Genomic DNA, 27126 nt, shown 5'->3' with positions numbered 1-27126 from the left:
CAATATGACCAAAGTCATCAAGCTAATCAAATCCATTTTCAACGCTAGATCCTTCTGAACGTAAAGCAAAGATTCATTTTTTCTATTACACATACAGCACAGTGACTACAGTTAATACTACTGTATTGCATATTTGAAAATTGCTGAGTAGATCTTAAAGCAAATAGTTTTCATTAACAAAAAGAATTTACTATTTATAAGTTAATGCATAAATCTAGGGCATTTCATGGGATATCAAGGATAGGTACAATGGAAATCTCAATTGTTCAGTCATTGATCCTGAATCTTATGGACCCAGATAATTAATTACAAAATTAATTTTTGTAATTATGGGTTTATGTTACACAATTCAAATTGTGGGTTTACGTTACACAATTCAAAATAGTGTTAATTTGTTTACAACGACCAATGTATTTGGCAGAAGAATGATTTACAGAAATTCAAGGTAAATGCCAACCAGGGGATCAAATTACGATTCAAAAACTGTCTGTTTATTCTAATGTTGGAGTAAAGAGAGGAAATATTCTTAAGGTAATACTTCTATCAAGATACGTGAATTGTCATATTCCACTCTAGGAATAATCCCAACAACAGTGCAGAGGCAGTTAATACGCTTTTAAATTCAACATACCTCGATTTTCCCTCTTCACTACTTAACATCTGCAGGCCTCAGTTTCCTTTATAAAAACAGGCTTCTTAACAGGGTTGCGATTATACGTAATGCCTTTAGAACAACGGTGTTATACTTTATAGATTATATAAATGTATAGATTATGTCAGATATTATATTAAATATTCTTATTAGGCTATTTATTGTCATTGTGTTATTTATTATTGTTCTACTTAACAACTTTCCGGCTAACCTGGAGAAACAGGCCACAAGCGCGCTTCCAAGGGAAAGAGGCGGATACGGGTTACCATGACAACGGCGCGCGCCTAGACATTTTTCCCCTCGCACGTCGCTGGGGAAGAGAAAAGCCTAGGTTGCGTGTTGCGTCATCACTACGCGCTCATTGGGCTTCTCCGTGCTGTTTTAGAAGGTCCCGGCCCGGCTACCGTCGCTGCACGCCAAGAATTATTTTTGCTTTTCAGTCTTTGTTAAGCGCACCGAAGTTGCAAGACTGTAAGTACTAGGGGGAGAGTGATATAGAGCAAGCAATCGTTGAAAGAGATGCCGCAGCAGTCTGCACTGCTGAATCTTCCCTGTGTTTTCTTGATCCTATCAGCTTCCTCTCAGCTGGGCTCGCGCCGCGTCAACTTCCGGGCGGGTGCCCGCCACCACGGCCTCCGCCGCTCCCCTGCTTTGGCCCCTTTGTGTCCCTGCAGTGTCGAGGCACGGGCCCTGGCACGTCCTTTCTCGAGGCAGGGAGCATCTTAGTACAGGGAGTCTCTCACTGTGGGCGGGCGCGCGGCCCGCCGGGGAGTTAGCGTGGGAAACGTGCCCGCGCGTGCTGGGGTAAGAGGAGGTTGCGCGAGGGTCAGCGTGTGGTTCTAGGAAGGAAGGGCGGGGGTGGGGGAGAGAGGGAGTGAAAAAAAGCAATGGAAAATTTTAAAAGGATACCCCTGTCCACCTGATTGTTATGGCCTAACAATGAAGCGCAGCCATAACAGTCATGCTGAGCCACTGGCATGTTTGCGGGCACTTAATTGCCTTGGGAATGAGCTGCTGTGGCTTTGTATTTTATATTGTTTTCATGGCCTCTTTTTCTCTTTTTAATTTCTCCCTGCAGATAGTTCATTTAAAGCTCCAAACCCCACGAAGTGGTAGTTTATATCAATATGAATCTTTTCAACCTGGACCGTTTTCGCTTTGAGAAAAGAAATAAGATTGAGGAAGCGCCCGAAGCAACCCCTCAACCCTCCCAGCCTGGCCCTTCTTCACCAATTTCTCTTAGTGCTGAAGAGGAGAATGCTGAAGGGGAAGTTAGCAGGGCAGGCACCCCTGATTCAGATGTAACTGAAAAAACAGGTGAGTTACAATGTTGGAAATTGATACAGCATCAAGAGAGTTTCCTGTTTTTGTTTTGTTTTGTTTTTTAAGAAGAAAAGCAGAAGAGATTCTGATTTTTGTTCTTGATGTTACACATACTGATGCATTGTCCTTCACCATGCCCTTTTACATACAGCTTTGGGACTGCCATAGGCACCATGTACCTCCAACTTATTATCCATCCACAGTTGTTTCACTTTTGGGTAAGTTCTTAAATACGGCCCAGTGATGGCAGCTAAAATCAGAATTTAGGTCAGAATGGCAGCTATGGGAAAAAGAACTAGGTGATTCAGTCCTTTGATAGATTTTGAGGCTGTTATTGGCAGACGTTTAAATTCATTCCAGTATTTCTCCAAAAATAATTGATAACTTGCTGTGAGCTAAGACTTTATTCAAGGTGCCTGAAGAAAACGTCTATGAACAGATGAAGAGCAGGTCACATTCAGATTTTGCCAACCACCTGACTTCCAAAGTGCATATGAATAATTTTTTTCCTTTGAGGTTTTTTTTTTAATATGGACCATTTTTTTTTAAAAGTCTATTGAATTTGTTACCATATTGCTTCTATGTTTTGGTTTTTTGACCTTAAGGGATCTGGGATCTTAGCTCCCTGACCAGGGATCTGAACCCACACCTCTGCATTGGCATTTGAAATCTTAACCATTGGACAACAGGGAAGTCCCAATAATTGGTGTTCTTCATGGTGGTTCTTCATTTTTTTTAATCTCTTCAGCAAATTGTTACCAACAGTAGGGTTTGAGAAGGAGCCAAAAATTAGCATTCCCATCTTAATCTGTGTTCTTCTGACAGTTAACCATTAGTATTCATTTGAACTGCTGCTGTGTTTTAGTCATAAATGGTGAGTACTTCACATTCTCTTATTTAAAACAAGCCTGCAACATATTATCCACATTTTGCAGAAATGAGACCTGGTGAGTAAAATTGGGAAGTTAATAGAACCAGAGCTCAAATCCAAGCAATCTAATTGCTGAACTTAAACTTTTAATCATTTATGTCACTCAGTTTCTTATGAAGGATGAAAGGAATATTAGAAGTTATATTTTAATGTTTATTTCAGTAATACCCTTTTTAGTGTAAAGCTCAGTATTTCATAAGCAGCTTTTAAATTACAGAATTGGTAATATATGTCTTTACCCTTGATAATCCCATTTTGTTTGCTGTTCTACTTAAATATAACATTGAAGACAGTCCCTACAAGTTATCATTAGAATAACAATTTAAATACTTAGGTGTAATTGGAACTTGATGGAACAATTTGGTAGATTTGACTAACTGGTAATTAGGAGTCAAATTTTGAAAGGCTTTGTTTATCTGAAGAATTTTGAACTTACCTAAATTTAGACCACTGAAAGATTTAAAAACATCCCTGTGTGTATTCTTTCAGCAGATAATTTTGTTTGCATAACATGCTGTTGTTAAGGTCTAAACATCCAGGTACTCTAATATTTTAACAGTAAATATTTTAATCTGTTTATTCTGTAGGGAAGGAAAGGCCAGGGTTTAGGCATGGGATTTTGAGTCCTTGGAAGCCTCTGCTTCTTCATTTTAGTTAAATGCGACATTGGACAAGTCACTCAGATTATCTGAGATCCACAGTTTTTTCATCTCTAAAATAAAAACACTTTGTAAATTGGAATTTAATGAAATGTTTCAGTTATTTATCAATATTAGTAATGTAAAATTTTTAGTTGCTTTTTCTAATCAGAAGGTGTTTTTTCTGCTTTCCTTTTTTTCCCTAAGGAGACTTCACTTCTTTTCTCTTTATTTGGGCTTTCCATATGTAAATTCCTTTTAAAACTGAGACTGCCTTTAGAAATTGTGGGGTAAGTCTTACTGACACTTGGGAATTACCCAAAACTCAAGTTTGTTCCAGGAATGGTGAGGGCTCATCCTACTCGGAAGAGAGAACTTTGCTTACAGAAAAGATTATTGTAATTGATCCTGTAGATTTTTGAGAATCTTGAAAAGTAAGGCAAAGTTTAGATTTAATATTATAGGTACTCCAGAGGTACTTGTTTAGTTGCTAAGTCGTATTTGAATATTTGCAGCCTCAGGGACTGTAGCCCACCAGGCTCCCCTGTCTGTGAGATTTCCCAGGCAGGAGTGCTGGAGTGGGTTGTCATTTCATTCTCGAGGGGATCTTCCTGACCCAGGGATCGAACCCAAGTCTCCTGCATTGGCTTCCAGATTCTCTACCGCTGAGTCACCAGGGAAGTCCTAGGGTAAAATAATGAAAGAAACTTGTTTCGGAAAAAAAAAAAAAAATCAGACTGACAGTCATGAAACCTATGTATTGCTAGAGTGTAGTGTTTAAAGGGAGAGAAATCATTTGGGAAGTTCTTTTAATCCAAACAATGATGGCAGTACAAACAGAAGAACAAGGCTTAAGCGTTTCAGAGTAAGAAAGTGTAAGATTTTACATCTGGGTCCTTGTGTAGGAATGAGATAAAATGAATGTTAAGAATTTTAGTTTAAGCAATTGAGGGGAATAAAGGTAGTTCTATACATTAGAATAGATATGAAGTACCCACTGTAAGACCTTGGGTATGCCTTTAAAAATTCAAATGAGAATCAAAGGTCCTGCCCTGAGTTTGAAAGTGAAAATCGCTCCTGTCCAGTTCTCTGACCTCGTGGACTATACAGTTCCTGGAATTCTCCAGGCCAAAATACTGGAGTAGGTAGCCTTTCTCCTCTCCAGGGGATCTTCCCAACCCAGGGATTGAACCCAGGTCTCCCGCATAGCAGGCACATTCTTAACTAGCTGAGCCACAAGGGGAGCCTGCCAGTTTAGCAGTAGCCCGAAAGCAGCTTAACTTAGCATGGGGGGAGAGGGCTGCTGAATTAAACCTCAGGCCTTGGGCCCATGGCTTCCCGGGTGGCGCTAGTGGTAAAGAACCCTGCCTGCCAGTGCAGGAGACATGAGAGACCCTGGCTCTATCCCTGAGTTGGGAAGATATCCTGGAGAAGGGAGTGGCAGCCCACTCCAGTATTCTTGCCTGGAGAGTCCCAAGGACAGAGGAGCCTGCTCCAAATACAATCGAGCATGTGTACACACGGTTCGGTGGAGGGGTCAACACACTAAAATTGAATTTAAGACTGAATATGGACATTGGGAAATCAATGGACGTATCATCAGTGGGATATGAATATTGACCTTTCTTTATCATCAACCAGTAATTTACTCTTATTATGTAGAATTATGCTACATTTGTTTATTTACATCAGTGTTAGGGTCTGAGTCCACTTACAGGATAGAAATTGTAGGTGGTTAAAATTACTTGTTATCACTCTTTCTCAGATAATCCAGTTATTCTACCTAAGAGTTAAGATTTTATTTGATACCACTCTCCTTCAGTTACTGTGCCACAGGGACAGTTTCTTGAATATGCCAAACCCTGTTCAATCTTTCCTTCTTCCTATATGCTTTTCCATCTGCCTCCGAGACACTTTCTGTTGTTACCTGCATGTGACTCTGCTGGTGCATTAGGACTTAGTGAAATGTTACCTTTTTTAAAGAAGGTCTTTCCTTGATTACTCTCTAAAGTATCAACCCTCACCCCCTTTACTGTATTTTTCTGTATAGTATCCATCACTAACTTTGCATTATGTATTTATGTTCCACTTATTAGAATGTAAGATCTGAGCACAAAGACCTGGTTTACCTATCTGTCCATCCCCATTGCTCAGAACAGTGATTGGTGTATAGCAGGCCTTCAAAGTATGCGTTGAAAAAAGGAGTATTGAATGATGAATAGGTGATAATAGTGCTGTGTACATATTTTTAAATGTCCCACTTTCTCTTTATGATCTTGAAACAGTGTCATAGCCATCAGTCATCTTTAGCCTTGGATATTTGAACTACCTTTGATAGAGGACAGGCTCCCTTAATCCAGCATTTGGCTATGAGGGCATACACTTAACCTGTGGGTCGCCTCCCCCGACCTCGGTTTATTTTACTCTCATTAACACCTGGAGTTATCAATCGTTACTACTTACATTTTCTTTTTTATTTTACTTTTCTGGGAGCATAGCAGGTTTGGAGAGAATAAAGCAGTGACAAATGAGTGTGAGAGGAGAGAATCTACTGTTTAATGCATAAAGAATAAAACATTGAGCTAAGCCTGATCCTCAAGGAGCACCAAGAGGAAAGAACACATAAATATATATGGTTAAAATAACACAATGTGGTAACTTGTAATAAGGGAAGATATTAGGCAGTGTAGGACCACAATCTGATTCACAGTGATAAAATTATTCCTCTTTCTGCAGAGAATCAAGAAAAATCATAAAGAAATGACTGAGTGAACACTAAACAATGACTCATTGCTTATTCAGTGAACAAGGGATAAAAGCATGTTGCCTTGGAATGTGGTATGCAAATGGAATAGGTGAAGTTATCTATGGAAGAAGAGGTGTAGGGCAGTATGCATGAAGCAGAAAAGATTTAAAAACAAACACTGGTGGGTTTTATGAGGCCTGTTTATATGCTCTCCCAGGGAGAATGGACTTTATTTGGTATACATTATAGAACATGGGAGAAATAGTAATGAAACCGTTGCAATAATTGAAGCCTAAATATAGGGAAATGACAGAGGTGGCAGTTTAGAGACATTTTATATGATATGTATATGATGATATTTGATGATCAGTTAAATGTGGAAGATTTAAAGGTAATGCAGATATTCCTTGCTTGGACAGCTGAGTGAGTAGCACTATCAACTGAATTAGGCAGCAGGATTAAGAGGTAGATACCAAAACATGTTGAATTTGAGTTACCGCTTATGTTTTAGTAGCAAGGTCTAGTAGAGGGTTGAACATTGGAGTTTAGGGCTCAGAGAATGGTTGGAATATGAGAAATCAACTTTGGAGTCATCCTTGTGGTAGTTCAGTTCACTTCAGTCGCGCAGTCGTGTCTGACTCTTTGCGACCCCATGAATCATAGCACACCAGGCCTCCCTGTCCATCACCAACTCCCAGAGTTCACTCAGACTCATGTCCATCGAGTCCGTGTTGCCATCCAGCCATCTCATCCTCGGTCGTCCCCTTCTCCTCCTGCCCCCAATCCCTCCCAGCATCAGAGTCTTCCAATGAGTCAACTCTTCGCATGAGGTGGCCAAAGTACTGTAGTTTCAGCTTTAGCATCATTCCTTCCAAAGAAACCCCAGGGTTGATCTCCTTCAGAATGGACTGGTTGGATCTCCTTGCAGTCCCAGGGACTCTCAAGAGTCTTCTCCAACACCACAGTTCAAAAGCATCAATTCTTGGGTGCTCAGCTTTCTTTATAGTCCAATTCTCACATCCATACATGACCACTGGAAAAACCATAGCCTTGACTAGACGAACCTTAGTCAGCAAAGTAATGTCTCTGCTTTTGAATATGCTATCTATGTTGGTCATAACTTTTCTTCCAGGGAATAAGCGTCTTTTAATTTCATGGCTGCAGTCACCATCGGCAGTGATTTTTTTCCCAAAAAAACAAAGTCTGACAGTTTCCCCATCTATTTCCCATGAAGTGATGGAACCAGATGCCATGATCTTCGATTTCTGAATGTTGAGCTTTAAGCCAACTTTTTCGCTCTCCTCTTTCACTCATCGAAAGGCCTTTTAGTTCCTTTTCACTTTCTGCCATAAGGGTGGTGTCATCTGCATATCTGAGGTTATTGATATTTCTCCTGGCAATCTTGATTCCAGCTTGTGCTTCTTCCAGCCCAGCGTTTCTCATGATGTACTTTGCATATACGTTAAATAAGCAGGGTGACAGTATACAGCCTTGATGTACTCCTTTTCCTATTTGGAACCAGTCTGTTGTTCCATGTCCAGTTGTAACTGCTGCTTCCTGACCTTCATGTAGGTTTCTCAAGAGGCAGGTCAGGTGGTCTGGTATTCCCATCTCTCTCAGAATTTTCCACAGTTTATTGTGATCCACACAGTCAAAGGCTTTGGCATAGTCAACAAAGCAGAAATAGATGTTTTTCTGGAACTCTCTTGCTTTTTCCATGATCCAGTGGATGCTGGCAATTTGATCTCTGGTTCCTCTGCCTTTTCTAAAACCAGCTTGAACATCAGGAAGTTCATGATTCACGTATTGCTGAAGCCTGGCTTGGAGAATTTTGAGCATTAGTTTACTAGCGTGTGAGATGAGTGCAATTGTGCAGTAGTTTGAGCATTCTTTGGCATTGCCTTTCTTTGGGACTGGAATGAAAACTGACCTTTTCCAGTCCTGTGGCCACTGCTGAGTTTTCCAAATTTGCCCCCCCCAAAAAATGTTCTAAACAAAATAGATAGTAAGAAGCATCAGTATTTAAAAATGGATAAAGGAAGGGAAACCAATGAAAGATATAAAGGATGACAGAATAGTAAGCAAATGGTAATGCCCTGAAAGCAAAAGAGAGTTTCCACGTAGGTGTTGTATAGTGAACAGTATCAAATGTTGCAGAGAAATCAGTTTGAATGAGATCTGATCAGAGACCACTTTCCTTTGAAATTAAAGTTCCTGTTGGCCCATAGCAGTTTCAATAGAAAAGTAAGCAGGTGAAGACTCCTATTCCAACAAGGGAAAGAGAGAAACAGCTTGATGAGGAAATAATGTCAAGAAAAGATGTTTGAGGAAATTGAAAACTGAGCATATATTTTAGCTGAGGGAAAGAAGCTAGTGGAGGGGGAAAGGATGAGCGACGGGGTGGTATCTGATGAGAGGCATCAGGGAGGTAGGAGCGCAACCGTAACTGGACTGTTTAACTTTGAGAAAAAAATAAAGACACATTTTACCCAGGGGAATGGGAGTGAAAGAGAAAAATACATGATTCATAGGTGGTTCTGAGGTTGGAATGGAGGAACGCTTTAGTGTATGCTTGATGGATTTCTTTCCTTAATGAAATAGTCTTCTACAGTGGTTGCCATTTTGGTGTGGTCATCATGTTGAAAGTAACTGTTGTTAATAAGTAAGAGGAAAAATTTTTTTAATTATACCAGTTCAAAAAAGATTTCCAAGGAGCAATGCTCTGCCACTTACGGATTGTGCAATCTTAAGTTATCACTTTTGGACTTCACTTCCTTTGTCTGTTCTCTGAATTCAAAATGAATAAGATCATTTGAATGATGAAGCTGCGTGTATCATTTTAACCTCTGATTCTTTAATTATTGAGTGATACTTTAACTATTGAGTCCTCTTAAGTGTGTGTGGCCAAAATGTGAATCCTTATTTTATCTTTGGATAGAAATTCTGGTTTCCTAATGTCTGCTAGTATTATTTGAAGAGTCGTATTTGTTAAAAAGATTAGTGCTCAGTTGTTCTAAAAGTACTGTGAGTCTAAATGTTTTAAATTCATTTTAAATGTACATTTTTTTGTCTGTTTTCCTTTTCTACCTTTTTAGTTTTTGTGCTTTGTTCAAAATAAAGTGTTATATAAAAATGATTATGACAATTGTGTAATGGAGAGACTCTAATGTAGTATTTTCATTTAGCGTTGGTATTCTTTTCATTTTTTCATTTTTTTTCCCTACCTATATTTATTCTAGGTTGTTGGTTTTGTTTTTTTAGATAAAATAGTATTATGTATATTGTAATGCAGCCCACTATAGACTTTTTGGGGGGAGGTCCCCCGAATGCCATGCTGCATGTGCTTAGTTGCCCAGCTGGAAGTGCAAGTCTCATAACCGCTGGACTGCCAGGGAAGTCCCCTCAAAGTAGATTTTTAAAAATATTTTCCATGTTCATATAGAACATGCTATACTTGAATAGGTTTTAGTGACTACCGTATGTCTTATACATTGATGTATTATAATTCATATAGTTCCCTGTTAATAGACATTGGTTGTTTAGGATTATTTCTTTTTTTTGTTTTAAAGAGTGCTGTAGTGACCATTCTTTTATATTGATGTTTTTGCCTGTGTACAGTCTGTAGAAAAATTCTGGGAAATGAAATTGTCACGTTAGAAGGAATATGAATTAATATTTTAGTAATTGCCAAATAACCCATCATAATAGTTTTACCAGTTTGCACTAAACTACAGCCTGGTTTTCAGATGTCTGCTTTTTCATACCAGGCCAGAATATTGCAAACCTTTCTAATCTTTAAAAGGCTAATGAACAATTAAATTGCTTTAAGGTTTTTTTTATTCCAGCCTTTTAATTCTGTTTGTTGTTTACAACAGAGAAGTTTTCCATTTTTAAATGGTCAGTTCATATTTTTCTTTAAGGCCTATGGTTTTAGGTCCCGATCAGAACTGATAAAAGAAAGCCATTCCCTACCACCACATTATAAATATATCCATCCATATTTTCTTCTTTCACAGCTGTGGGATCTTAGCTCCCCATATAGAGATTGAATCAGGCCCTCACCAGTGAAAACCCAGAGTTCTAACCACTGGACCACTGGGGAATTCCCTGAGCAGTCATATTTTGAAAGCAGTCTTTTTTTTTGAGCAGTAGGTGTAACAACAGTGGGTTTAAAATACTTAGTAAACAATGTTATAAACAACTGTTCTGTCATCCAGGCTTTGTTCCATTTATTTATAGACCATAGGCAGAGTAGATTTAGCATAAATTAGCAGTGGTTTCAACTAAAGTCACCAGCTATATTAGCCCTTAACAGGAGACTCAGCCTATCCTTTTAAGCCAGACTTTGACTTCTCCTTTCTAGCTCTGTAGGTCCTAGATGGAATCTTCTTCCATTAGAAGGTTGTTTGGTTGACACTGAAACTTTCTTGTTTAGTGTAGCCACTTTCCTTAATTATCTTAGCTAGATCTTCTGGATATCTTGCTGCAGTTTCTACATCAGCACTTCCTGCTTCATCATGCACTTTTATGTTATGGAGACAACTACTTTCCTTCAGCCTTATGAACTAACTGCTGCAAGCTTCAAACTTTTTTCCTTGCAACTTCCTTACCTCTCTCAGCCTTCATAGAATGGAAGAGATAGGGTCTTGCTCTGGATTAGGCTTTGGCTTAAGGGAATGCTGAGGCTGGTTTTTAACCTTTTATCCAGACCACTAAAAGTTTCTCTATATCAGCAATAAAGCTGTTTGGCTTCTAGTTTGTAGATTCACTAGAGTAGAATTTCTAATTTCCTCCCAGAACTTTGCCTTTGCATTCACATCTTGGCTAACTGCTGCAAGAGGCCTAACTTTCAGCCTGTCTTTGCTTTTGACCTGCCTTCTCACTAACCTTAAACATTTCTGTCTTTTTATTTAGAGAGAGGAATGTGCAGCTATTCCTTTCTCTTGAATACTTAGAGGCCATTGGAGGGTTAGTACCTGACCCAATTTATTGCTGTGTCTTAAGGAATAGGGAAGCTGGAAGAGGGGGAAAGTGATGAAGGAAATGGCAGGTGGATGGAGCAGTCAAAACGCATAAAACGTTTTATCAGTTAAGTTTGCCATTTTATATGGATGCTTTTGGGGCACCTAAAACAATTACCATTTCTGTCCTTTATCGAGCCCATCTTTGCATGAAATGTTCCCTTGGTATCTCTAATTTTCTTGAAGGGATCTCTGGTCTTTCCCATTCTGTTGTTTTCCTCTATTTCTTTGCATTGATCGCTGAGGAAGGCTTTCTTATCTCTTCTTGCTGTTCTTTGGAATTCTGCATTCAGATGCTTATATCTTTCCTTTTCTCCTTTGCTTTTTGCGTCTCTTCTTTTCACAGCTATTTGTAAGCCCTGCCCAGACAGCCACTTTGCTTTTTTGCATTTCTTTTTCTTGGGGATGGTATTGATTCCTGTCTCCTGTACAATGTCACAAACCTCTGTCCATAGTTCATCAGGCACTCTGTCTATCAGATCTAGTCCCTTAAATCTATTTTCATTTCCACCGTATAATCATAAGGGATTTGATTTAGGTCATACCTGAATGGTTTAGTGGTTTTCCCTACTTTCTTCAATTTAAGTCTGCATTTGGCAATAAGGAGTTCATGATCTGAGCCACAGCAAGAGAGTTCCAGAAAAACATCTATTTCTGCTTTATTGACTATGCCAAAGCCTTTGACTGTGTGGATCACAATAAAACTGTGGAAAATACTGAAAGAGATGGGAATACCAGACCACCTGACATGCCTCTTGAGAAACCTGCATGAAGGTCAGGAAGCAACAGTTAGAGCTGGACATGGAACAACAGACTGATTCCAAATAGGAAAAGGAGTACATCCGCAAAGTACATCATGAGAAACGCTGGGCTGGAAGAAGCACAAGCTGGAATCAAGATTGCCAGGAGAAATATCAATAACCTCAGATATGCAGATGATACCACCCTTATGGCAGAAAGTGAAGAGGAACTAAAAAGCCTCTTGATGAAAGTAGAGAGTGAAAAAGTTGGCTTAAAGCTCAACATTCAGAAAATGAAGATCATGGCATCTGGTTCCATCACTTCATGGGAAATAAATGGGGAAACAGTGGAAACAGTGTCAGACTTTATTTTTTGGGACTCCAAAATCACTGCAGATGGTGATTGCAGCCATGAAATTAAAAGACGCTTACTCCTTGGAAGGAAAGTTATGACCAACCTAGATAGTATATTCAAAAGCAGAGACATTACTTTGCCGACTAAGGCCCGTCTAGTCAAGGCTATGGTTTTTCCTGTGGTCACGTATGGATATGAGAGTTGGACTGTGAAGAAAGCTGAGTGCTGAAGAATTGATGCTTTTGAACTGTGGTGTTGGAGAAGACTCTTGAGAGTCCCTGGGACTGCAAGGAGATCCAACTAGTCCATTCTGAAGGAGATCAGCCTTGTGATTTCTTTGGAAGGAATGCTGCTGAAGCTGAAACTCTTTTACTTTGGCCGCCTCATGCAAAGAGTTGACTCATTGGAAAAGACTTCGATGCTGGGAGGAATTGGGGGCAGGAGGAGAAGGGGACGACAGAGGATGAGATGGCTGGATGGCATCACTGACTCGATGGACGAGAGTCTGAGTGAACTCCGGGAGTTGGTGATGGACAGGGAGGCCTGGCGTGCTGCGATTCATGGGGTCGCAGAGTCGGACACGACTGAGTGACTGAACTGAACTGAACTGAAAACAATTGCAACAATAATATCAAGGATCACTGATATCCGATCACCGTAAGAAACGTCACCATAAAATATTTGAGACGTTACAAGAATTACTACCAAAATATAGCAGAGAGACATGAAGTGAGCAAATGCTGTTGGAAAAAATGTCAGTAACCTTGCTCAACATATGGTACCATCAACCTTCAATTTGTAAAATAAAACCACTGTGAAATTCAAGAAAAGAGGTATTCCTGTACTATAGATTTTAATATGTTTTTGCTTTTTCTTCTTCTTGGACCTGAAAGTTTAAAGGAGTGGTTTGTTTTGTTTTTCTTTTTTTCTTTTTTTTTAATTTCCAAGTAACTGAAATTTTGCTTCAACATTCTTATTAACATTTACTTCCAATTTTACGTTTTGTGACCAGAGAATGTAGTCTGTAATATTTCATCTTTGGTGAATTTACTGAGATATTCTTTTTGGCCTACTAAAGAATTTCTATAAAAGCTCTGAGTACTTGAAAACACATAATCTAATCACAGATTTATTTATATGTCAAAAATAATGAATTATTATTTATATCTTTTTTCAAACTGGATTAAAACGTGTCATAAAGTCAGTTTCTTGGATCCTGGCTGAATGCATATAATTTATTTTTCAGAGTGCAATAAATAGAAAATTATCAAAGTGTAACAGTACAGCTTATGAGACCTTTGTTATATAACTCTATCTAGTGATCTGTATGTTTAGGGTCATAATCCATAATTTGTCTCTTACAGTGGGTACCAATCAAAATAGTTAAAAAAAATCTTTTTATATCTTAATTGTTTTGGTGCTGTCTTTTCTATTAAGAGTTTAAACAAGGCAATTAAAGCCTCATGTTTGTCTCTGTTGACTTTTTGCTGTATGTATCCTGCCATGTTTGTGCATTTCATTATTAGAATGCATTTGTACATGTCAGTTTTATTTTTAATGTAGATATAAATTCTGTTATTAAAAGGTACTTTTCAGGTTCAGCACTTTGACCTTGTCCATGATAAATCAGATTACTCTTTCCTTTACATTTTTTCTATTTATCTTTACCTTTTCTTTTGGCTTAAGCCTGAAATGTTTCTTGTTTCTCATTTTAAGCTAGTGTATTAGAAACTGCTGTTCAGTCTTTTAGTGTATTCTTTCTCTTTTTTGATAGCTTTCATCAGAGATAGTTTGATTTATCTAAGATGCTGAAGATCCCTGTCTACTGTGGCATTCAAATTAAGACTGTCCAGATTGTATTTTCTTAATTTTTTAATCTTTATTTTTGGCTGCACTGGGTCTTCCATTGCCATGCAGGCTTTCTTGCGGTGAGTTGCGGAGCACAGGCTTTTCATTGTGGTGGCTTCTCTTGTTGCAGAGTACGGGCTCTAGAGCATGCAGGCCTGCAGGCTCTAGAGCACGGGCTCAGTAGTTGGGGCATGCAGGCTTAGTTGCTCCTCGGCAGGTGAGATCGAACCCAGGTCTCCTCCACTGAGCCACCAGGGAAGCCCAAGACTGTCCAGAATTTATAATCTGTGTTTTTGGTAATAAACCTTTTAAAGGGGCAGTTGTGTGATGTGCTTCACTAGGAATGGCCTTGAAAGTCAGTTGCCATATTAGAGAATTGAATCATGTAGAACAGTACACAGTTATGGCAGAAAGGCACACTTACATAAGTCTACGGAACAGAATCAAAGGTTTAAGTGTTTTCATTCTACTTTGGCCTCACCTTTATTTGTGGATTAACAAATTGATTTAGACTTTCCTGTGTGAATGCATAATCTCCCAGCAGTGATTTTTTTTTTTTTTGAATAGTTTTTGATCTGGGATCCCTTGGAAAGGTAGAATCAGTGGCAAGTGTTTAAATCCTTTTGTGTTATGGTAGACTTAGATATCAAAATAAATTAAATGTATACTGGAAAAATTTAGGATATAAGTTTGTCTTCTGTTTGCACACCACTAATGGAGAATTTCATTTGCACTTATTCCCTTGAATCTTGGAATCTTCTTGCATATGCTAATGATATAGGTTCCTATTGCCTTTGATAATGGGAAAATACCATCTTCTGTTCCTAAAACAGGATTTTAAAGTTATTTTTACATGAAAGGACAGGCTGTTTTCCCTTATGTTCCTTTAGCATTTTGTTGATTCCTCTCACATGGCACAAATTATGATTCATAACATAGCTATTTATGTACATGGATCTTTAGCTCCTATTATTAGTTTCTTTAGGGCAAGTGGAACTGTAACTTGCCCTTTTTTTTTCCTTTTATATCCCCCACCTCTTGGTACAGTGCCTTAAATACAGCAGGCATGCAGTAAAGTCAGTTGAGTAGTAGCCAGTGTCTTATAATTGTTTCTAGTTTTCACATTGTTTCCCTCATTTCTATAGTTTTCTTTTTTGCTTCCTTCCTGTCTCCTTTGTGCTGCTGCTTAAAAGTGCCTTCTTTGCTTGAGTCATAAAATGTCATTACATCAGGAATATCTCTTCGGCCATTGGCTGTTAGCTATTTTTCCTGTTGTTTACTTCTGAAAATAGTCAAAACAAACAAATCTAATCATTTGAGCACTATTCTAATTCCAGATTATTGATACTAGGAAGTTGATATTTTATATAAAGCTCTTATTGTATCCCTTTAGTCCTCAAAGTATGACCTGTGAATTTTTGAGGTCCCTCGGACCCAAAAGGGTTAAAACTATTTCATAATAATATTAAAATATTGCTCACCTTTTTCACTATATTGGTATTTGCACTCATGATGCAAAAGCAGTGGTAGGTAAAACTGCTAGTGCCCTAGCGTGAATTGAGGCCAAGATTCCAAGCTGTTCTAAATTGTCATTGTATCCTTAAAATTTTTAAATGTTAGTTTCACTTAAGAATGTTCTTGATGAAGCAGCAAAAATAGTTTTTAATAAATCAACCTTTATCAGTAGGCACCATTTTAATATTTTTTGAAACAGAATGTGAACTCCCCTTTGCTGCATGCTGGAGTGCAGTAGTTGTCTCAGGAGAAAGCATTTGAGCAGTTGCTTAGAGTTTGAGCTGAGCTTGTCATTCTTTCACAGAATACCATTGTTATTTAAAAGAATGACTGACAAACCACATTATGTAGACAGGTATTTAACAGACTTTTTTTTTTTTTCCAAAAAATGAACTGATACCAAGGAAAACAACTGACAGTATCTATGCAAGTGATAAAATTCTAGTTTCAGAGGAAACTTTTGAGTTTTGAAAAACATATCTACAAATGTGATTTGACAATCTCCAGATATTTAGAGACCAGTGGTGAGATTAATGAATGTCATTTTTGTAAAAAAAATATGACGTGTCTCAACATTTGGAAGATATGCATTAATCAGTGAGTGAACCAATATTTTCCAAAAGATAATGCACACAATGTTTTAAAAAAATAATGTGTGGGTTAAGGGGCTGTTAAAGTGCAAGATTGACTGGAGGGTTTTAATGTAACAGAATGAAAAGTTCGTTCTCATCATTTCAGACTCCACATTGCAACAACCTTCAGAAAAACTACCATCTGTCAAATGTGGGTTCAGTGTCAAAAAATACCCACAGTAAAGTAAAAAGGCTATTTTTTATTTTTGAAAAATATTCCTTCCTTAACTATATAACTGTAGTGAGGCATGATTTCCTTTGTAAACCAAACATAAACAATACACTTGAACAGATAATTGCACAAACAGATATGAGACTCTAGCTGTCTTTCTATTAAACCAGGAATCTTCACAGATTTAAAACAGTGCTACTTGTCTCACTGAATTTGAGGGATGAGGGGAGGAAGGAATATAGTTTTCTTCTTATTTTTTTTTAAGAATTCCTTCCTTCCTCTTGTTCTTGTTTTCTTTATGGTTGTGCTGGGTCTTCGTTGCTGCACTCACGGTTTCTCTAGTTGTGGTGCGCCGGCTGCTCATTCCAGTGGCTTCTCTTGCGACACACAGGCTTAGTTGCCGTGCAGCATGTGGAATCTACCTGGACCAGGGATTGAACTGATGTCCCCAGCATTGACAGGAGGATTTTTTAACCACTGGACCTCCAGGGAAGTCCTAAATAAATTCTTAAACATTTTCTTAGTTACTGTTTTCTGATGAGGTAAATATTATTACCAGCATAAGCAAAGACTCTTATGGAGCCCTCATTTTCTTTAAAAGTGAGAAGTTTAAAAGAGGTCCTTAGTTTGAGAAATGCTTTTGTATTATAATCTTCCCTCATTCCTCCATATTATCAAACCATTTCCTCTGCTGTTAGTTACTTGCCAGTCAGGCTGTGAGGGTGCCACTTGGTTCAGGGTACTATACATGTTTAATGTGTATATGTACATATATTTTTTTTTTCCACAGTAATAAAAGATGTTTTTCACTTTTCACAACCAATAGCTAGACAAAAAAGAATTACAGTTGCAAGCCATAATGGAAACATGATTAACCTAACAATATAAAATAATTACATACAATTTGAGGGGTTAAGTAGAGTGATGTGATAAGTGGAAGTGCATACATGCACGTTTTCCTCCATTCAGCCGGTCTGTCTTTTGGTTGGTGCGTTTAATGCATTTACGTTTAAGGTAATTATCAATATGTACGTCAAGTTCAGTCCCTGGGTTAGGAGGATCCCCTGTAGGAGGGCATGGCAACCCACTCCAGTATTCTTGCCTGGAGAATCCCATGGACAGAGGATCCTGGTAAGCTCCAGTCAAAAAGGTCGCAAAGAGTTGGACAAGACTGAAGCAACTGAGCACATGCGTGCATGCACGCACACGACCCTATTACCATTTTCTTAATTGTTTTGGGTTTATTTTGTGTAGGTTTTTTTCCTTCTCGTGCATACTGCTTAGAGAAATTCCTATAGCGTTTGTTGTAAAGCTAGTTTGGTGGTGCTGAATTCTCTTAACTTTTGCTTGTTTGGAATGCTTTTGATTTTTCCACTGAATCTGAACAAGTGTCCTGCTGGGTAGAGTGTTCTTGGTTGTAGTTTCTTCCCTTTCATCACTTTAAATATGTCATGCCATTCCCTTCTGGGTTGTAGAGTTTCTGTTGAAATCAGCTAATATAGGCTAATGAGAGTTCCCTTGTATGTTGTCATTTTTCCCCTTGTTGCTTTTAATATTTTATCTTTCTCTTTAATTTTTGTCATTTGATTACTGTGTGTCTCAGTGTGTTCCTCTTTGAGTTTATTCTGCTTGGGATTCTCTGTGCTTCCTAGACTTGGTTGACTGTTTCCTTTTCCATGTTAGGGAAGTTTTCAGCTATTATCTCTTCAAATATTTCCTCAGGTCCTTTCTCCCTCTCTTCTCTTTCTGGGAACCCTGGAGAAGGCAATGGCACCCCACTCCAGTACTCTTGCCTGGAAAATCCCACGGATGGAGGACCCTGGAAGGCTGCAGTTCATGGGGTTGCTGAGGGTCAGACACGACTGAGCGACTTCACCTTCACTTTTCACTTTCAGGCATTGGAAAAGGAAATGGCAACCCACTCCAGTGTTCTTGCCTGGAGAATCCCGGGGACGGGGGAGCCTGGTGGGCTGCCGTCTATGGGGTCGCACAGAGTCGGACATGACTGAAGCGACTTAGCAGCAGCAGAAGTCTTTTAGGCTGTCTTCATTCTTTTTCATTCTTTCCTCTATATTCTGTTCTGCAACAGTGACTCTCACCATTCTGTCTTCCAGGTCACTTACCCATTCTTCTGCCTCAGTTATTTTGCTTTTGCTTCCTTCTAGTGTATTGTTCATCTTTGTTCTTTAGTTTTTTTGGGTCTTTGGTAAATATTTCTTGCATCTTCTCCATTCTTTTTCTGAGATCCTGGATCATCTTCACTATCATTATTCTGAATTCTTTTTCTGGAAGTTTGCCTATCCCCACTTCATTTAGTTGTTTTTCAGGGGGTTTTATCTAGTCCTTTCATCTGGGACATAACCCTCTGCTTTTCCTTCTGGTTAACTTTCTGTGATGTGGTTTTTGTTCTAGTGCTGCAGGATTGTGGTTCTTTTTGCTGCTTCTGTCTGCCTTCTAGTGCATGAGGCTGAAGCTTGTGTAAGCTTCTGATGGGAGGGACTGAGCATGGGAAAAACTGGGACTTACTGTGGTGGGCAGTAAAACTTTAATCCAATTACCTGCTGATGTGTGGGGTTTTGCTTCCTCCCTATTAGTTATTTGGCCTGAGACAACTGAGCCCTGGGGTCTGTGGGCTTTATGGTAGGGTTAATGGGAACCTCCAAGAGGGCTTATGCTAAGGGGCACCTTCCATGACTGCTACTGCCAGTGCCTTTGTCCCTGTGGCCATCCATTGCCAACCCACGCTTCCACAGGAGACCCTCCAACACTAGCAGGTAGGTCTAGTTCAGTCTCCTGTGGGACCACTGCTCCTTGCCCCTGGATCTTGATACTCTCAAGATTTTGTTTGTGCCCTCCAAGAGTGAAGTCTGTTACCCTAGTCCTGTGGAAGTCCTGTAATCAAATCCTGCTGGCCTTCAAAGTCAGAATTCCTGGGGATTCCCAGTCCCTTTACCAGATCCCCAGGTTGGGAAGCCTGACATGGGGCTCAGAACCTTCCCAATAGTGGGAGAACTTCTTTGGTATTATTGTTCTCCAGATTGTGGGTTACTCACCTGGTGAATATGGGATTTGATTTTATTATGGTTGCACCCCCTCCTACCATCTCCTTGCAGCTTCTTTGTCTTTGGTCTGGGGTGTCTTTTTTTTGGTGGGCTCCAGTGTCCTCCTGTTAATGGCTGTTTAACAGCCAGTTGCAGTCTTGGTGCTCTTGCAGGAGGAGATGAACATGTGTCCTTTTACTCTACTCTCTTGAACCAGTCTAATGTATATTTTTTGATGGTGAACATTGCATATCCAGTAAAAGCTCTTAGTAATTCAGTACCTATAAGAGAGTAAAGTGAAAGGCACTTAGTCATGTCTGACTCTTTGCAACCCCTGGAGTATATAGTCCATGGAATTCTCCAGGCCAGAATACTGGAGTGGGTAGCCTTTGCCCTCTCCAAGGGATCTTCCCAACCCAGGGATCGAACCCAGGTCTCCCACATTGCAGGTGGATTCTTTACCAGCTGAGCCACAGGTGAAGCCTGTAAGAAAGCCCAACTTTTTTTTTCTATCTTATTAATGAAGCATATTAAATGTGAATTTTAAAATTATGTCCTCCCCATATATTTTGTATTATAATCTGTATATAATAAGTAGGGCTTCCCTGGTAGCTCAGCTGCTAATGAATCTGCATGCAATGCAGGAGGCCCTAGTTTGATTCCTGGGTTGGGAAGTTCCCCTGGAAAAGGGATAGGCTACCCGCTCCAGTATTCTTGGGCTTCCCTGGTGGCTCAGATGGGAAGGAATCTGCCTGCAATGTGAGAGACCTGGATTCGATCCCTGGATTGGGAAGATAAGAGAAGATTAAAGAAAAGATGAGTATATAATCAGCTCAAGAAACTCTAGTGCTCCTACTACTCACTAAAAGAATTTTTACCACCCGCCACTCCTCTGCCCCCAAACAAACAATAAGACTTCTTTGAAAAGCTTGTTCTTCACTTTTAAAAAAGCTTTTTAAAGAAAAGTGGACAGTCCAAATCATTTTGTCATAGCCCTTTTAAAAAAGCTGGACACCTGTTGAACTGTTAAAATTACATGCATTCAGTTCAGTTCAGTCACTCAGTCGTATCCGACTCTTTGCGACCCCATGAGCCGCAGCACGCCAGGCCTCTCTGTCCATCACCAACTTCCAGAGTTTGCTCAAACTCATGTCCGTTGAGTTGGTGATGCCATCTAACCATCAAATCCTTTGTTGTCCCCTTCTCCTCCCACCCTCAATCTTTCCCAGCATCAGGGTCTTTTCAAATGAGTCAGCTCTTCACATCAGGTGGCCAAATATTAAAGTTTCAGCTTCAACATCAGTCCTTCCAATGAACACCCAAGACTGATCTCCTTTAGGATAGACTGGTAGATCTCCTTGCAGTCCAAGGGACTCTCAAGAGTCTTTTCCAACACCACAGTTCAAAAACATCAATTCTTCAGTGCTCAGCTTTCTTTATAGTCCAACCCTCATATCCATACATGACTACTGGAAAAACCATAGCCTTGACTAGACGGACCTTTGTTGACAAAGTAATGTCTCTGCTTTTTAATATACTGTGTAGGTTGATCATAAGTTTCCTTCCAAGGAATAAGTAAGTGTCTTTTAATTTCATGGCTGCAATCACCACCTGCAGTGATTTTGGAGCCCTAAAATATAAAGTCAGCCACTGTTTCTACTGTTTCCCCATCCATTTGCCATGAAGTGATGGGACCAGATGCCATGATCTTAGTTTTCTGAATTATATGCATTAAGTTTAGGTTAAATTTATGATGCAATAAAGGTCTTCATTTTTAGTTTTATTTGTGGTTTGTGATATATCAGGACCACTGTGTAAAAGCAGAGTTCATAGTACCTTTAATACTTATTTGATAAGAATTAGACTATCATTTTATTACTTTACATAAAAATCAAAATTTGTAAGTATCTTCATACAAATGGCAGTTAACATAGCTGTGATTTTTTTTTTTTTCCCCAAAGTGGTTTTTCACCCTAGGCACATAAACATTTATAAAATTGTTCTGTTTGAACAGTTTTGTGATTTGCTTTTCAGTAATGTTGCTAGGACTTCATTGCAGGAAGAAAAATGTTTTTTTGTGTCCTCTGAGAGATTGGTTATGTAAGCCTTGGTTAATGTTATTTACAAATATGTCTCAGGAGCCTTATGATAGTGATTGCTATCACTTTATGACAGTTAATTGTGGGAAGGTCAAGAGTTTTAACGTACCAGGATTTAGACTCTGGGTCTTGGATTTTAGGTCTGATACTTTCCCTTGTATGACTTTGGACAAGTTGCTTCCTCTGAATCTTAGTTTGTCTATAAAATGATGATATAATGTCCCCTTGGGGTTATTGTAAGTATTGAAAATGTGTTTCACTTCTGGACTTGATACTGAATAGTGGCTAATGGTAGCTTTTGTTTTTTAAATTGGTATTTTTTAATTAAAATTCATGTGATCATTCCTTTTTAAAATGTATCATTAATTGGGTCTCGTATCTATGGGTTCTTATCTACAGATCAGCTACAATGGAAATATTCAGAAAGAAAAATTCCAGGAAGTTCTAAGTAGCAAAAAAATTTGCCACATACACACTGCAACCTTTTATGTAACTTTCACGTGTGTATTTACAACTCTTTACATAGTATTTACATGAATCAGGTATTATAAGTAATACAGCTGTGTGCATATGTTCTATGAAAATACAGGACCATTTTATTTAAGGGACTTGAACATTCCCCCATTTTGGGAGTGGGCAGGGAAGTCCTGGAACCAGTCTCCCTAAACCTCACAGATAATGCAGGACAACTGTATTCACTAAACCAAGACACTGAACACTTTAATATGAATTCCTTAAATCAGGAATTCCTCCTCCTGTTTATAAGGGAGAATAATTTTGAAACTCAGCCCTTGGAGAGAGGAGACTGCAATAGAATATTATACTCACCTGCTTTGGATAACAAGTGATGCTGACTTTATTAGTGCTGCTGCTAAGTCGCTTCAGTCATGTCCGACTCTGTATGACCCCATAGACGGCAGACCTCCAGACCCCACCCCGTCCCTGGGATTCTCAAGGCAAGAACACTGGAGTGGGTTGCCATTGCCTTCTCTGGACTTATTAGTGAGGGCTGCCATAACAAAATAACACAGACTGAGTGACATAAAAAGCAGACTTATTTTCTCCCATGTCTAGAGGCTAGAAGTCCAAGATCAAGGTGTCGGTGGGTTTGGTTTCTTGTGAAGGCCTTTCTCCTCAGCCTCCTCCTCCCTGTGTGCCCACGTTGCCTTTCCCCCATGCACACACATCCTTGGTTTCTCTCTAAGAACATCAAGTCATTTTGGATTAGGTTACTAACCTAACTGACTCATTTTAACTTGGTCACTTCTATGAAGGACCTGTCTCTAAATATGTTACATTTTGAGGTGATGGGGGTTGGAACTTTAGCATAGGAATTTTGGAGGGGACATAATTTTTGGACATAATATTCCCTGGTGGCTCAGATGGTAAAGCGTCTGCCTGCAATGCTGGAGACCCGGGTTCGATTCCTGGGTCAGGAAGATCCCCTGGAGAAGGAAATGGCAATCCACTCCAGCACTCTTGCCTGGAAAATCCCATGCACAGAGGAGCCTGATAGGCTACAGTCCATGGGGTCTGAAAGAGTCAGACACGACTGAGCGACTTCACAGATATAATTTGGCCCATAACACCAATATTTGCATAAGAGCTAATGTATGTTGGATATTAACAGTGTGCCAATTTCTAAATTAAATTCTTAATATATATCTTCTAATTTTATGTGTACATTAATCCTGTGATTATTAGCATCTCTCTTTTATAGAGGACACTGAGACTTAAAAAACTTGACTGAGAGATGGGATTGAAATTCAAGTCTTTTGGGCTCTAGTGTCCATGTTCTCTTAGGTAAGAATTGAGTACTAGGAAACAAAAGCACAGAGAAAAGAGGGTTGAAATATACAAACCGCTGTTTTGCAGTGTCCACTAAGGTCTTGCTGGTAAGTAACCTCTGAAGTGCAAAATCATTTAATACCAGCCCTGGTTAACTATTAATTTTTTCTTTGAAAATTAGGAGGAGGTTTGGTTTAATATGGAAACATGAATGAAGCTAAAGATTTTTGGCACGTGATTGTGTTAAGACAGATTTGCACAAACAAAATTTGTCTAATTTTCAGGTTGCTCAAAATGCCTTTCTGCTTTTTGTCTTTTGCAGAAGATTCTAGTGTTCCAGAAACTCCAGAAAATGACAGAAAAGCAAGTATATCATATTTCAAGAATCAAAGAGGGATTCAATACATTGATTTGTCTTCTGATAGTGAAGATGTTGTATCCCCAAATTGCTCCAGTACAGTTCAAGAGAAAAAATTCAACAAAGACACAGTGATTATAGTGTAAGCAACTTAATAGGTTCATTATATTTGCATGTATAACCCCCCCTTTTTTTTTGTAAAAGTTGACTTATGTTGAAAATTTTTGATAATCTCCACCCCACTTTTTTCCTTTTCCTGACTGCATCATAGTCATTTTTCCTAACGTAGAGACGTAAACACGTGTGTGTGTATGTATATGTTTATGTGTATGTGTGTAAGAGAGATTGATTCTGGACTGATTTTCTCTATTATTATTATTTTTACCTCACAAGTTGGCTTGTGGGTTCTTAGTTCCTGAACCAGGGATTGAGCCCAGGACACGGCAGTAAAAGCACTGAATCCTAACTAGTGGACCACCAGGGAATTCCCTCGGTTCTGATTTTCAGGAAAAAAGTTCACTTAGAGTAAATATTTAATCTTTTCATTCTCCATAGATAGGGAATTTATTTTACCAGGTACCTTTGATCATTTGTAACTACTTCCTGATTTGTTCTTGAATCTGATTGACATTTTTGGACATTTTGGGGATACATTCAGTGAGCTAGTACAGTGCTTATATGATAGATAGAAATGTAGTAAGTAAATAAAAAATGCAGTATGCCAAATAATAAATCTGATGGGCAAAGGCGAGGGAGGGGGGATACAGGATTTGGGGCCAGGGTTAAGGGCCAAGGGTAGAGTACATGGTTGGAAAAGACTTCATTAAGAAGATGTTGCTTGAGCGGAGATGTGAATATGCTGGGAGGGGCATTAGGAATATCCTGCTTAGTGACCTTTAGTGGTGTTATGCCTGTTTAGGGAGAAAGTAGTGGGTTCCATCATCATGGCAGATAGATGGGGAAACAGTGACAGACTTTATTTTCTTGGGCTCCAAAATCACTGCAGATGGTGACTGCAGCCATGAAATTTAAAAGACGCTTGCTTCTTGGAAGAAAAGCTATGACTAACCTAGACAGCATATTAAAAAACAGAGACATTGCTTTCCCAATAAAGGTCCATCTAGTCAAAGCTATGGTTTTTCCAGTAGTCATGTATGGATGTGAGAGTTGGACTATAAAGAAAGCTGAGGGCCGAAGAATTGATGCTTTTGAACTGTGGTTTAGGAAAAGACTCTTGAGAGTCCCTTGGACTGCAGGGAGATCCAACTAGTCCATCCTAAAGGAGATAGTCTTGGATGTTCATTGGAAGGACTGATGCTTAAGCTGAAACTGTAATACTTTGGCCACATGATGTGAAGAACTGACTCATTTGAAAAGACCCTGATGCTGGGAAAGATTAAGGGCGGGAGGAGAAGGGGTCGACAGAGGATGGGATGGTTGGATGACATCACTGACTCAATGAACATGAGTTTGAGTAGACTCCAGGAGTTGGTGATGGACAGGGAGGCCTGGCATGCTGCAGACCATAGGGTTGCAAAGAGTTGGACACAACTGAGTGAACTAAACTGACTGACTGGGGCTAATGCTAGAAAGTGAAGGACCTAAGGTCACAAGGTGAGGAGTAGAATAGGGAAAGGACTTTATCAAGTTAATAAGCCCATAGGCTATTTGGCTTTTATTCTGAATGAGAATAAAAGGAGCTAAAGGATCATACTGAGCAGAGGAGTAAAATGACCTGATTAATATGTTTAAAAGTCTTTAAGGGTATAGGGAAGTGGTAGTAGAATCATGAATACTTTTGTAATAACCAAGGCCAAAAAAAAAAAAAGGATGGAAGCTTAGACCATTCTAGTACCTATGGGAGTGAATAAGAAGTAGTTAGATTCTGGATATACTCTTAAGGTAGAGCAGAGAGGCTTTATTGATGGATTGCAAATGGAATGGGAGAGAAGGGAATACGGATGACCCTAAGATAATTTGACCTGGGCAACTGGAAGGATGGAGTTAACAGTAATTGGGATAAGGAGTACTGTCTTGAGTATGATAGAGGACAGCGTTAGAAGGAAAGATTGGCAATTAAGTCTTGGACATGCTGTATTTGAGAAGACTTTTGGACATCTAAGTGGACGTGTCAGGTAGGCAATTTAGATTTATATCATTAGGTTCTGGAGAGAGGTTTAGGTTCCACATCTAAATTTAGGTGTTGTCAGGATGAAAACTGCAGTGTTAGTCGCTCAGTTATATCTGACTCTTTGTGACCCCATGAACTGCAGCCTGCCAGGCTCCTGTGTCCTTGAAATTCTCCAGGCAAGAATACCGGAGTGAGTTGTCATTCCTTTCTCCAGGGGATCTGCCTGACCCAGGGATAGAACCTGGGTCTCCTGCATTGCAGGTCCTTGATACTAAAAGATACATGATTAGATAAAATCACTAAGAGACACTGTAGTATAGTTGGAAAACAGACAATGCCTTCGTTGGAGGACTTAGGCCAGGGGAACTCTTGATTTTAGGAATGGAGCAACATGAGAAGAAACTTATAGAAGATTCTAAGAAGGAGCAGTCATTGAGGTAAAACTCAAAAGGTTGTGTGATGAAAGGCTGAGGAAAGTGATGCAAGAGATCAAGACTGTCCTCTGCTAAGATGAGGATTTCCTCTTAAAATGAATTTCCTTTTATACATAAGCTTAAGTGAACATGCCTTTGTCCTGAATTTTACTCTGAAATAAAAAACAATGATGATCCTGTGTGGTAGATCCTGAGGAAATTTGCTACATTAGCACTCCAAATTTTACTTTTTATTTTGAAAAGAATTTAAATTCATAGAAAAGTTACAAGAAAAACCAGTTTCCACAATCCTTTTAAAAAGATTCATCCTTTGTTAACATTTTCCCACATTTGCTTGTCACCTTCATATAATATGGACTTCCCTGGTGGCTCAGAGGTTAAAGCGTCTGCCTTGCAATGCAGGAGACCTGGGTTCGATCCTTGGGTCGGGAAGATCCCCTGGAGAAGGAAATGGCACCCCACTCCAGTATTCTTGCCTGGAGAATCCCATGAACAGAGGAGCCTGGTGGGCTACAGTCCATGGGGTCGCAAAGAGTTGGACATGATTGAGCGACTTCATTTTCAAATAATAACAAAGAGAATTATTGTATTTTTATTTATTTTTTTATGACTGCACTGGACTTTCTCTAGTTACAGTGAGTGGGGACTACTCCAGTTGTAGTGCTCAGGCTTCTCATTGCATTGATTTCTCTTGTTGCGAAA

The 27126-nt window shown here is 39.3% G+C and overlaps 1 protein-coding gene across 5 annotated transcripts in view; it reads left to right on the top strand.

Annotated features, from left to right (window-relative positions):
- The window catches only part of SMARCAD1 (SWI/SNF-related, matrix-associated actin-dependent regulator of chromatin, subfamily a, containing DEAD/H box 1), a 90380-nt gene continuing 64266 nt past the window's right edge, over positions 1013-27126 (top strand). For 3 of the 5 annotated variants that reach the window (XM_013964532.2, XM_005681418.3, XM_013964530.2), the window contains exons 1-3: positions 1013-1123; positions 1731-1969; positions 23824-24001. In XM_013964532.2, the coding sequence (XP_013819986.1) occupies positions 1780-1969; positions 23824-24001 (368 nt within the window). In that variant the 5' untranslated portion in view covers positions 1013-1123; positions 1731-1779. Of the gene's footprint in view, positions 1124-1230; positions 1457-1730; positions 1970-23823; positions 24002-27126 lie in introns of those variants that run through there. The other 2 variants (XM_005681420.2, XM_005681419.3) reach the window with 2 other exon arrangements.

Source organism: Capra hircus, chromosome 6, assembly GCF_001704415.2.
Source record: "Capra hircus breed San Clemente chromosome 6, ASM170441v1, whole genome shotgun sequence".
Classification (NCBI taxonomy): Eukaryota; Metazoa; Chordata; class Mammalia; order Artiodactyla; family Bovidae; genus Capra; species Capra hircus.
This window is presented reverse-complemented; position numbering and strand designations above follow the sequence as displayed.